Source organism: Suricata suricatta, chromosome 12, assembly GCF_006229205.1.
Source record: "Suricata suricatta isolate VVHF042 chromosome 12, meerkat_22Aug2017_6uvM2_HiC, whole genome shotgun sequence".
NCBI classification, from domain to species: Eukaryota; Metazoa; Chordata; class Mammalia; order Carnivora; family Herpestidae; genus Suricata; species Suricata suricatta.
Genome location: NC_043711.1, coordinates 15491782 through 15503970, shown reverse-complemented (window position 1 = coordinate 15503970; position 12189 = coordinate 15491782). Strand labels below are relative to the sequence as shown.

The 12189-nt window shown below is 57.6% G+C and overlaps 1 protein-coding gene across 2 annotated transcripts in view; it reads left to right on the top strand.

Annotated features, from left to right (window-relative positions):
• The window catches only part of FYCO1 (FYVE and coiled-coil domain containing 1), a 68381-nt gene that overhangs the window by 49399 nt on the left and 6793 nt on the right, over positions 1-12189 (top strand). For both annotated transcript variants that reach the window (XM_029915853.1, XM_029915852.1), the window contains exons 15-16: positions 6827-6922; positions 10055-10265. In XM_029915853.1, coding sequence (XP_029771713.1) covers positions 6827-6922; positions 10055-10265 — 307 coding nt within the window. The remainder of the gene's footprint in view (positions 1-6826; positions 6923-10054; positions 10266-12189) is intronic.

Here is a 12189-nt window from a genome sequence, read left to right as displayed (position 1 = left end):
CATCTGTCAGGACCTGAGAGGGTTTTGTTTGTAAACCGAAGGGGACCAATAAGTAGATCTGGCCCCGGCAACCCACGGAAGATGGTGGCATTTGTGCTCTAAAATTACTTCATTCGCGAGTCCTGTCTCTCTAGAAGCGTTTGGGTCTGGACCTCTACAAAGCGCATGCTGTGGCCTGGGCTCTGGGTATGCGTGATTCTTGCTCGCAGCAGCCCTGCAAAGTCAGCTTTATCCCCACTTTATAGATGGAAACGCTGAGGACCCCAGCCAAAATAATAGCCCCACGTGCACACAGCTAAAAACTGGCACCTCCAGGATACAAACCCGGGTCTCTGTCATTGCCAGGCCAGTGGACTGGAGGGCCCATAGGGGAGGGGTCAGCCAGAGGGCCTGACACAGCCTTGCCCCCTACACCCACACAGCTTGCGCTCCCAGCTTCTCCTGACCGGAGTCCTCTGACTCCCCGAGGCTGCCCTTCTCCTGGAACTCCCCAGATACCACCTAGTTGTTGGTCTCCATGACCCAGAAATGCAGATGCTTCTGGGGAAGAAGGCCTGGAAGGCAGGAGCTGCAGGAATGCCTGCCAGGGTCATGTTCCCCGGCACCCCACGCCAGGAAGGGCTGCTACATAGAGGCGTGGACTCCATTTCTGCTCTCCTGGAGGCAATGACCCTCATGCCGAGTCGCCAGGCCTCCCTCCCCAGCCCCTGCCCCCCATCAGCCCACTCCCGCCATGGCCGATGTGCGTCTGCTGGGCACACAGGTCCCTGCAGGTCTTCCTAATGTCCGGAGGACGGGGGACCAGCCCACGTACCCCGAGTCAAATGATCCCTGAGTAGGTGGTTGGTGTCGGCGAACTATCTATAGAAAAGAAAGAAGACAGACAACGTGAATGGTGGTAAAGCCACAGTTTACTAAGAAAGTCAGTGTCTTTTATGTCATAGGGGATAACACATTTTTTTTCTTTAATGATTACATAGTTTATAGTCCTTGAAAAAGTAAAAACATGCTCTGGGAAGGATCATTTTTTTTATCACAAAAGAAAGAACAGCCGTGAGAACAGAAGTAAAAAAACAGGAATGAGGGAGTCTGTCTCTCAAAGAATCTTCGTTTCTTCAAGGTCCTTTAGCAGCTATGTCTGGGCAAGACGCTTATCGTTCAAGGGGTTAATTTTAGACAGAGGATTGTGTTTGCCCCAACAGCAGGCAATGAGTTGGGAACAGCAATAAAGTAAGGGAAAGCTGGTGCCACTAACTGACCCAAGTTGATTCAAAACTTAAAGCTATATGCCTTTTTGCTTTTGCAAAGCAACAAGAAAAATCATAGACAAGTTAAATAGAAGCCACATGTGCAGCCCAGGAGGCCAAATGTCACTTCACAGTCCTTTGACTTGTTCCACAACTTCCCAAATTTTTCTCCTGCGCCCCGGAGGCCTGGCCATCAAGGGTGGCTTATGTAGATTCTCCTGTGCCCTGGAGGCCTGGCCATCAACGGTCTCTCTGAGGGAGGTTTTTTGGCCTGCTGGGCCCCAACACTAATGGCAGCGTGTCAGGCCTGGCCCCAGGACCTAGGGACCCGCACTCGGTTCCACTAGGAGCCCGGCTCTGCGCTCGGTGTTCCTCACCTGGCCGTCCAGCCCTCATCCTTGACAGATGGGTAAGCGGGAGGTCGAGAGAGGAGCTCGCTTGCCCAGGGGCGCTTGGGTCCCCGAGTCACCCAGGATCTGGCTGGCTGGAGAGCCTGGGCTCCTGGCCCTGCTTGCTGGGTATGGAGCTGTCCCGGGGGGGTCCTCGCAGAGGCTTTGGGGACCGCTAGTGGACTTTCAAGGCCTTTTTGAATGAGCTAATTCAAACTCTCCCTTCCACCACGCCGGTACCCGTGCACGAGATGTGCCCCGAGGGCAGGGACCGTGAGGCTCTGCAGAGTGTCTGCCTCTGGACAGACTGGGTGGACACAGAGGCCAGCGGACGGCAAGCAAGTGACCGGGCTGGACCAACCCCTGGGGGGGAGGGGGGCCGAAGCACCCATCCTCTGAAAGAGACCTTTTAAGAAACGACATCCCCTTCAGAACGAGCCAGCCTAAAGGGACTTCGTTTTCTTTGAAACCAAACTCTAAATGCCTCAGGGGCAGCTACCAAGGCATAGACATCCCCCTAGAATACGGAAACATTTTCGAGCAAAGCTGGGGGCAGAATGGACAGAAGGCAGCGGCCACGCCTGCTGCAGCTGTGTCTTGGAAGTCAGAGAGCGCTGACCTCGCTTTTCCCGAACACCCGACGGTCCCATCCCAGGACCTCGGAACCAGGAGGTCGCTGGTGCCGGTGTTGAGTCTAGCTGCAAAGCAGTGGCGGATGACAGGGGCCGTGGAGCATGAGTTAGGACTGAAAGCCTCAGAAAAAGAGCTCAACCAGTGAGCTGGGAGGGGCGTGCCCAGTGGTGCCTGGCCCTTGGTTCTGAGGCTGGGCACCTACCTCAGTAATCAGAAATCACAATACCAATAAGTGCTCTCTTCATCACTTGGTACTGGGGCAAAAAGGAAGCCAGTGACTAAAAAGAAAACTACTGGGAATTTACTTTTAATAGCAAAATGCAGAAATGCCCCCAGGTCCCACGCTGAGCGCGGTGCCCCGCACGCCTCAGCCCTGTGCTCTAAACCCACGCCGTTCACTAGCACTGTTTGTGAGGACAGACATGTCCTGTGTCTGCGCTGTCCCCACACAGTGGCCGTGGGGTACCTGAAGGGCGGCCAGTGCAACCAAGGAGCAAAATTGTTGGCTTTTTAAAATTTTTGATGAATTTGAGTTTAAATGGCCCCACGAGGCTGGCTGCGGCTGGATTTGGCTGCACATTGTAAGCAAAGAGCCATCTCCTGACAAGATAGAAGCCAGCCTGGGGACTGTGCACCCTGGGTAGTCGGGCACAGTGGAAAGTGCTGCTTGGCGAGGCTGGGGCCAGCAGCCCTCTGAGGAAGGGTGTCAGCAAGAGACCTAGGGCCACCAGGGCTTTTCAGGCCCCCTTTCCTTCCTCAGCCAATCCCAACAGCCAGAACACCTGCTCTCCCCCTCCCCCGGGGAAGTTGGAGGATCAACATTATACAGTAATTAAATGAAAAGGCAGGCATTTTGATTTGTGAGTGGAAACTGTTGTGGAGACCATGCTGGGGGGACCCCACCTGTGACCCCCTCACCCATGGGGGCGCGGACCCCTGGACTGCATTGCCATAATTTCCTCACCATCCACCTGGTCCGTGGCCACCACTTTTTTCTTAAGTTGGTTCTAAAGCGGAACCTTGGTCATTTCCTCTGTTGTGAGTATTTGGGACAGAAACCCAGCTTACCTAGGGCACATAGTCTAGACGTTTACTGGACCAAATTGTTAGCTTTTTAAATTTTTTGATGAATTTGAGTGTAAAAGGTCCCACGAGTCTGGCAGGACAGCTGGGTGCGGGGCAGGACCCCCGGGGGACACCAAGGTGGCCAGCCCCTGAGGGTGGAGCAAGTTGACAAACAGGTGTACGTGCCTGGACAAGTCCGGCCCTCCTGACCACAGGCTCTGGGCGGAACCTCAGCAGGAGAGGGTGACCTGTCGGCGGCGGCCACCATCGCTCGCAGAGGCTCCCGTGGCCAGAGCAAGGAGAGGAGGAAGGGCCCTGTGGGCAGTGAACTTGACTCTTCTCTGAGAAAAACATCCCAGTGGCAACCGAAGGGAATTGTTCAGTAGGAGATAGGGTGCCCCCTAGTGGCCTAGCTTTTGTTCCTGGCATTCTCCAGCTTGTTGTTCTTACCTGGCATTAGATATCCAGGTTTATTTATTTTTTTAATAGTTTATTGTCAAATTGGTTTCCATATAACACCCAGTGCTTCTCCCCACAAGTGCCCTCCTCCATGACCATCACCCCCCTTCCTCCCACTCCCTCCCCACCATGACCATCACCCCGCTTCCTCCCACTCCCTCCCCCTTCAGTCCATGGTTCGTTGTAATCCTCTGATTTGATTTTAAGGTTTGTTTTAATCCTGACCTAGAGGAATCGGGCTTTCCCACTGCATCCCACAGTAAGGTGACGCGTTTCACAGGACCCCCCAAGGTGCGCCTGCGCGGACAGAAAGGCAGAGCGAGAGCCTCGTGGAACAGTACTAGCCCTCACGGCTTGCTGCGCCCTGGTGCCTTCCGTTGTTTCTTCCAACGCTGCTCGTAACTTACTAAACTGATTCACGACCCCGCTGAGTGGGTCACGAACCACAGTTTGAAAAGCCCTTGAGAAGAAACCCCTGTGCCCCTAATCGTAACCCTCGAGAGGACATTGCCCACCCACGCCCGCCTCACTCAGCTCCCTCACGGGGTCTCAGCCTGGGCCGGCAGGGGCTGGGGACCTACCCTGGGCCACACGTGCCCGCAGGCAATCAGGAGCCGGAGGGGGAGGGGGACGGCAGGTTAGGACATCTTTTATCCCCGATGCTGGAAAACCAAGAGAGCCAGCGACCACTTCGGGGTTCATTCCATCCCTGGTTATTTACTTCTCCTGCACGGTGTTTTCCACTCTGGACAAGGATGAAGGCAGATGGCCTGCGGCAGGCCTGAGTCCGCTCCTCAGGGCCCCCGTGACCGTGGCCGTCGAGTGGGGGTTGTGCAGTCAGTTCCTTAAACAGCGTCTCGCACTGACGTTCTGTGATTCTGCTTCTCCCCGGTGAGGGGTGGGGGGTCTGGAAGTCAGTGGCTGCAGGAGCAGCAGCAGGAGGCGGGCAGGGAGGAGGCGGACTGGGCCAGGGGCCAGACTTGCCCTCAGCGGCGGCAGTGGGCCTTCCCTGGCGAGCGTGAAGGCCCGTGGACGTGTCTTTGCAACGGCGCCGCCTGGAACCCATCCGGTTCCATCCCCTTCGCCCACGTGGACAAGCGAGAACAGACCTCGGAGGATGGGAGGGCACCCAGAGTCACGGCCAGAGAGCCCAGGCTGGAGCCATCTCGGGGTGACGGCCCCTCCAGCCCCTGTGCGCCCACTGCTCGGGGCTCATGGAACGCAGCCCCTGCGGGACAGGCTGTCTGTGAAGACGGGCTCTCCCATTCACACCGGCCAGCGGGGACCCTGCGTGGACAGCCCCGGCTGCGCAGCTGGGTGCCAGTGGGTGTCTGGTTACCTAAGCAGCCCTAGGGGCTCCCGGTGCCTGAGAGCAGAGTCTAACCCCCAGTGGCCTCAGCCGTGTGGCAGCCAACAGGGACAAAGCAGGACACGGAGCTGAATGCCAGAGGGGCTGCTGGGCCCGGTGGCAAGCGGGCATGATGTGAAGCCCCGTCTTGCACTCAAAGGCCTCCCAAGAGGGCAGCGCCTGCTGTCCCCTGGACAGAGGGACCAGGTAAGGCAGCCGTGTGCCACGCCGTGCGTCACCCAGGCTTCATCCTTGCAGGACATGTCCTCGGTTCTTCCCGTGGTCTGCTTTTCTCTGCCCTCTTGTGAGCTTTTGCACCCACACATCTGTCGCTCAGCAAGCACCGTGCACCCTTGTGGTTCCGCGACTGGCACCGGCCTGTGCGGTGGGGACGGCCCCGCACAGCCCCTGCTTCCCAAGGGCCATAAGCCAAGGGAGAGAGATGGCCCAGAGAGCAGTGAGGCCGGGGGTGACCAGGGCCGTGATAGACGGGGTGCGGGAAGGAGGGGGACGGAGAGGCACGGGGGTTCTGAGGGGGCTCATCTGCCTGTGGACCTGCCCCCCGGGGAAGCCGCCTGTCGCGTCCCCAGAGTCCATGTGCTGTCAGTGCAGGAGCAGCACCACCTGTGGCAGGCGCCCAGCCCCCACCGGTGAGTGACAGCCAGGACAGGCTTGGCGGAGACCCGCCGCCGGATGCCGCCTGCTCAGAACCACCCCTTCTGCCCACGCGTCACAGTGCCCAGACTGCGCCGTCAGCCAGGCACTCTAGTCTGGGGCCTGGTTTGGAAAGGGGCTTAAAATGCACCATGATCAGGGGCGCCCAGGTGGCTCAGTGGGTTAAGCATCTGACTCTTGGCTTCATCTCAGGTCATGATCTCCCTGTTCATGAGTTCGAGCCCTATGTCAGGCTCTGTGCTGGCAGTGCAGAGCCTGCTAAGGATTCTCTCTCTCTGCCCTTCCCCTACTCGTGTTCTCTCTCTCTCTCTCTCTCTCTCTCTCTCTCTCTCAAAATAAATAAAAATAAAAAACTAAAAGAAAAATCCCAGGATCGAATAGATACAGGACCACTGGCGTTAAATCCAGTAGACAGCTTTGCTGCAGGGCTTTCTAGAACCTGTGGGACTCTGCACGAGGGGGCGTGTGCTGCCCTCGGCACCGGCCCCGCTTCCCACGGGGCACTGCCAGGTGGCTCCCACCACCGGCTCTCGGTGCAGCTGAGAATGCGCTGTGAGGGAAGGAGGTGCTGTGGATGTGGCTTAGGTCCACTGACTGTCCATGGCTCTGCCCACGGCTCCCTCCTGGTCCACCGCTGCCTGGTGTCTGGCCTTGGTGCCCCCAAGATGGGCCAGAGCAGGCCTGGCTACCACGGCAGGGTGCCAGCCCGGTGGGACCCACGGGATGGCACTGGTGGGTGTGGGGTAGGAGGGTGGTCCGTTTGGGTTGCGAGCGGCCCCTCCTCCCCAGAACCATGGCAGGGAAGCCACCGTGGCCCTGTTGTCTTCTCCCCGTCCTGCCTGCGTGGCCGCAGCCCCTCGCCCCCACCTGAGGGCCCGCCGCAGCCCCTGTCGTGGCCTCTGTGACTGAAGAGTCCCACGCAGTGGGAGCTGGGCCATGTGATTCCAAGGCTGTAGAACCCCCAAGTTCCGATGGCTAATATGGCTGTGTTCTTGTATGTGACGTTTCAGGGACACCGTGTCACACTCGCTAACCCTGGAGGACACAGAAGGCGTGCCATTGGGGCAGGACGCTGAGATCTGCTTGCTGAAGTCTGGGGAGCTGATGTGAGTGACGGGTCCCCGAGACCAGGGGGTCTGGGGAGCAGGGGCACCGAAGGGGGAGCCCCAGCCTCTCCAGTGCCAGAGCCAGGGGCACCCCAGAGACTGACTTGGCACCGACGATGGCTTCCAGTCTTTCAGTTAATTTTTTTTAATGTTTATTTGTTTTTTAGAGATAGAGCATGAGTGAGGGAGGGACAGAGAGAGAGGGAGACACAGAATCTGAAACAGGCTCCAGGCTCTGAGCTGTCAGCATAGAGCCCAACGCAGGGCTCGAACCCATGAACCTTGAGATCATGACCTGAGCCAAAGTCGGATGCTCAACCAACTGAGCCACCCAGGTGCCCCGGTCTGTGATTTTTTTTTTCTTGAAGTACAATTTATAGACAGTAGAGTTCCCCCTTTACGTGTGCAGTGCTCCATCATCCTGCCAGACCCCGTGTCGGGCACGGCCGGCGGCTTATATGATCTCGGGGGCCTCAGAGCCCAGCTGGCTCCGGGCCCTGGTTCTGCCAAAGAGGGAACGTACGTCCAGAAAAGGACAGTGACTTAGCCCTGTGTGACCCCAGGGAAGTCAGCACGGTTCCCTCCCCATCAGAGGTTCCCCTGTGCCCCCTTAGAGCATCCCTTTCTCACGCCCATTCCCTGGGCTCTTCTCTTCTGAAAATAACTTTTTTGTTTTCTCACTGTAAGAGCAATATATTTTCCTTGTAGAAAATAGGAAAATAGAGACAAGCAAACCACTTAAGGGGATAGCCTTTGGTTTTTTAAAATACACGGGTACATCGTGTTTCAACACAGACGGATTATTCTACATCTCGTTTGATAGTCTTTGAAGACCCAACACTGCATATTTTCACATATCTTATTCTCTGTGTCGTGCCCAGCAGCTGCATAAGTCACTGCGCAGCGTCCCTGACTCACTCACGGGTATTTATTCGGCACCCACTAGGCCCCAGGTGTGTTCTAGGGCCCTGGAGTACAGCAGCGAGCCTGTGTAGCTTACAGTCCGACAAGGGTTGACAGACACTAAACACAAGTTAACAAGTGAGTTACATAGTGTGTTACCAGGGGGTGCTTGCCGTGGAACAGAAACACAAGGTAGGATGGGGGTGGGGGTGGAATTTGTCATTTTAAATCCAGTGGCACTAAGAAGGGAAGAAGACTCGGAGGTGTTGCCATGCAGCTATAGGAGGGAACAGCATTCAGACAGAGGGGATGGTCAGTGCAAAGGCCCTGGGGCAGGATGGCGTCTGGCATATTCAAGGAACAGGGAAAGGGCCAGTGTGGCTGAAGCAGAGAGAGCGAGAGGAACGGAGTCAGAGAGGGAGGAGGGCCCCTGTCACATCCGGCCTTGTTGACCCTTGTCAGGACCTTAGCTTTTAATCTGAGAAACATAGGAGCCCCAAAATGAAGTTTGAAATGGAGAAATCACTTCATCTAATTTACATTTGAAAAATCACTCTGGTTGCCATGTGGGGAATGACCATGGAGAGGCAAGGGCAGAATAGGGCGACTACCCGAATTTACGTGTATGTCCTGTAGACAATGGGCTCCTGTGATCTAAGGTGATATTTGAGCACAGACGTGTGTTCGCTCGCCTCTCCTTTGGGGAGACCGAGTGTTGTCCCCTCAATGACCAGGTGAGGTCTGGAAAGCTAAAAAAAAAAGACCAGAAGCACAATCTGAATGGGTGCGAAGGGAGAATTCTGGAACGGAGAAGTATCAGGTGGGCCAGCCGCGGTGGGGCGTTGTCAGGGAGGCTGCACCCGCCACCGGGCGGTGAGGTTTCCCTCTTACTAGAAAGGCCTCTTTTCCAAAATGGAGCCCTCCACCTGCTCGCCAAGTCCTAAAACCTGTCAATGCCGGAGAAGCCTTTTGGTACCATAGTTAGAAGCGAAGCTTAAATTAACACATGGAAAACGTTACATGCATTTAAATCTTCACAGAAGGGGAACGACGTTTGTCAGCCGTTCTGTGGAGCATTTTGGGTTTTGTTTTTGTTTATTTATTTATCTTTGCGAGAGACAGCACAAGATGGGGAGGGGCAGAGAGAGAAAAGGAAACAGAGAATCCCAAGCAGGCTCCACGCGGCCAACACAGTGCCTGACACGGGGCTCGAACTCACAAAACCACAAGATCATGACCTGAGCCGAAACCAAGAGTCGGCCGCCTAACTGACCGAGCCATCCCGACACCCCACATTTTGGGTTTCTTGATCCTTGATTGCTCGTCTCTTTAGCATTAGTTTGCTGAAATATTTCCATCCCCGTCTCCCCGGCTCTGAAGGCAGACAGAACTCTCCGCCCCCGAGGCTTAGTTGCTGTGCAGTCTGGGGCGAGTTACCTAACCTCTCTGAGCTTTAGTTTCCACCACGGCCCCGAGGCCATCACCCTGCCCCGCTGCCCCTGCGGGGTAAAGAACCTGGGACAGCTGCGTTTAAGAAAAGTCAGGGTTGGGGCACCTGGGTGGCTCAGTAAGTTAAGCCTCCGACTTCAGCTCAGGTCATGATCTCACGTTCGTGGGTTCAAGCCCCGCGTCCGGCTGTGTGCTGACAGCTAGCTCAGAGCCTGGAGTCTGCTTCCGATTCTGTGTCTCCCCTCCTCTCTGCCCCTTCCCCTCTCATGTTCTTTCTCTCTCTGTATCAAAATTAAATAAAACATTAAAAAAAAATTTTTTAAAGAAATAAAAGTCAGGGAGCCCCCTTGCAGTCTTGTGGCACTCCCCAGATTTCCGGAGGGCGGGAAGTTTCTAACAGTGGGTGTGTGTCCTGCGGGTGCTGATGACGAGACGGGCGGCCAGGGGCTGGGGGGACAGGCATGGCTGGGCAGCAGGGCAGCTCTGGGAAAGCTCCAGAAAGCCCAGACCTCTGCACCTGCTTCCCATCCTCGGGCCCGCGGATTGCCTCAGGCCGTCCTCCTGTCCCGCAGGCTTGCAGGTACGTGCCCCACACAGCCGGGATTGTCACTGCCTGCTTCACATGTGTCTCCGGAGCCCAGAACCATGCTGCACATCCAGGTTTCTCCCGTATTTAGGTGTGCTGGTCAAGCGTACCCAGGCCTCCTCCCAAGAGCTGGCCAGTGGACTCGGGCCCTTTGCACTTTGTATCAGGCCCCTCTCCGCCTTTGGATTTTATAGGATAAAATTGCCCCTGACGGTGGAGGAGATCGCCAGCTTCGGGGAGAGCCACAGGGAGCTGTTCGTGAGGTCCAGTACCTACAGCGTCATCCCCATCACCGTGGCCGAGGCGGGCCTCACCATCAGCTGGGTCTTCTCCTCCGACCCCAAGAGCATCTCCTTCAGCGTCGTCTTCCAGGAGGCCGAGGACACACCGCTCGATCAGTGCAAGGTGAGGCCGGCTCTCCGCCACGGGCCCCCTGTTCACGCAGCGGGGGACTTGGGCAGACCTTCCCTGGCACGGGGCCGTGGCCGTCCCGCCTTCTGATGGGCAGGCCTCGCTTAGAGCGAGAGGGACAGGGAGAGAGAGGTGGGGAGCCCTCCGGGCCGCGTCACACGGCGCAGGCCGAGCACCCGGTCTTGGCAGGCTTGGGAGGGGAAGACCTTGGAGGCTCTAGAGCCCGGCATTCAGACGTCTGGCCTCTTCCGTCTGACCTTGGGACAGGGCAGTGGCTGGAATTTGGAGGCATGCAGACGTGTGAGCCAGTTTAAGGATCGTTGTTGAACAGAGCTGTGCAGAGCCAGAGGAGGGCACCGTGGAGGCGGACATGGGCTTGGGGCGTTGGGCCTCTACCTCAGAGACCTCGCCAGAGACACCTAGCCATTGTGTGCCTTGGGTGGTGGGTGGGGCTTGAAATCTCGGTGGCGGATCCCAGCTCCTAACCTCCTGAGACATCCTAAGTGTGGCACGCTGGTGATGGCCTGGCCCCCGGCTCTCGGTCTGGTCTGCCCATTGGAAACACCCGCCCCTGAAGCCACAGCCATGCCACTCAGTCAGAAGCCACCGGGGGCATTGGGGTGTCAGACACGGGCACCTGCAGGTGCGTCCATTGAGCCTACTTCAAGGGGTTGGGAACCAGAATTAGAAAGGATGGGCCGGATCCAGAGCCTGGACCGAAGGTTTAACAGGACTCTGTTGGGGGCTGACTCGGTATGGGGGGGAAGGGCTGGTTTGGGTGGAAACTTCTGTCCCGTTTGACTCGCTGTGGGTAGATGGACTGGTGGGGAAGGTCAGGCTGGCCTGGAGCTCAGCGGCTCTTCGTGCAGAAACTTCCACGCGCCAGCAATGGCGAGAAGGGCAGGGGTGACGTCTGTGTGAGAAAATCCACGTGTCCCCCCTGCACGTGGGGCACTGGCTGGGGGGGTCCCAGCAAGGAGCGGGGTGCGGGGTCCCAAGCTGGAGGAGGGCAGGCTCTCCCAGTGCACAGCCACATGCAGAAACGTGCGTCTGTCGTCCTGCTGTCCCTTCCCCGCCCTGTTGGTCCCTGCTCATCGTAGAGACGGCTTTGTGGATCCTGCCATCCTCAAGTTCACTCCTGCCACTCCATTCCAGCCTCCTTGCGTTGCCTGTGCTCTGTGGAATCTCATGTTCATTCTCCTCTAGGAACACCCTGCCCCCCTTTCCTTGCGGGGGGCTCATGGCCGTGTTCCAAGCTTGGAGCCCTCCCTCCGGGGGGGTTCTGAGCCTGCACCAGGCGGTGCTGGGGCTGGCGGTCCTTGAGCAGATGCAGATCCCGCCCCGCAGACCTCAGGCTTCAGGCCTCGGTGGCAGATGAGGTCACTGAGGCCGGTGCATTAGGCCGCAGCGTAGCCAGCCTGCGCTCACCAGGGGCTCGGCAGCCCGGCTGCTCGTCCTCAGCCCCGAGCCCTGCCAGACACCAGCACCGTGTTCTCCCGCGTCAGGCACCCCTGGGTGTTTGTGGCAGGGACGGGGGAAGAGACCAAATCCAGTGTCCAGGCCTTTGCCATTCCGCCTGTCCCCATGTGGCCGAGTCGTGGGCCACTCCCCTTGCTCAGTCGCTCAGCCGCCAGACCCTCACTGCTCTGGGAGGAATCAGGCCTTGGGGGCCTGGAGGAAGCTTCCCCATCTCCCGCTGCCAGGTGACCTCTGGGGGTCAGAACTACCTGTGCATTTCCCCGAGTGGACGCCAGGGGGCGGAAGGAGCCCATGCACTGGGTGAGCGAGAAGGGCTTTCCCCAGCTGCCTGCCTCCAGGAGCCTGCTGTGGGGCTGCTGTCATTTCTGCCCCAGGCCCCCTGAACAGACATCAGCCTGGGAACCTGTGTCCAGGTTTGCATCCTCAGCGGCTGTCTGGG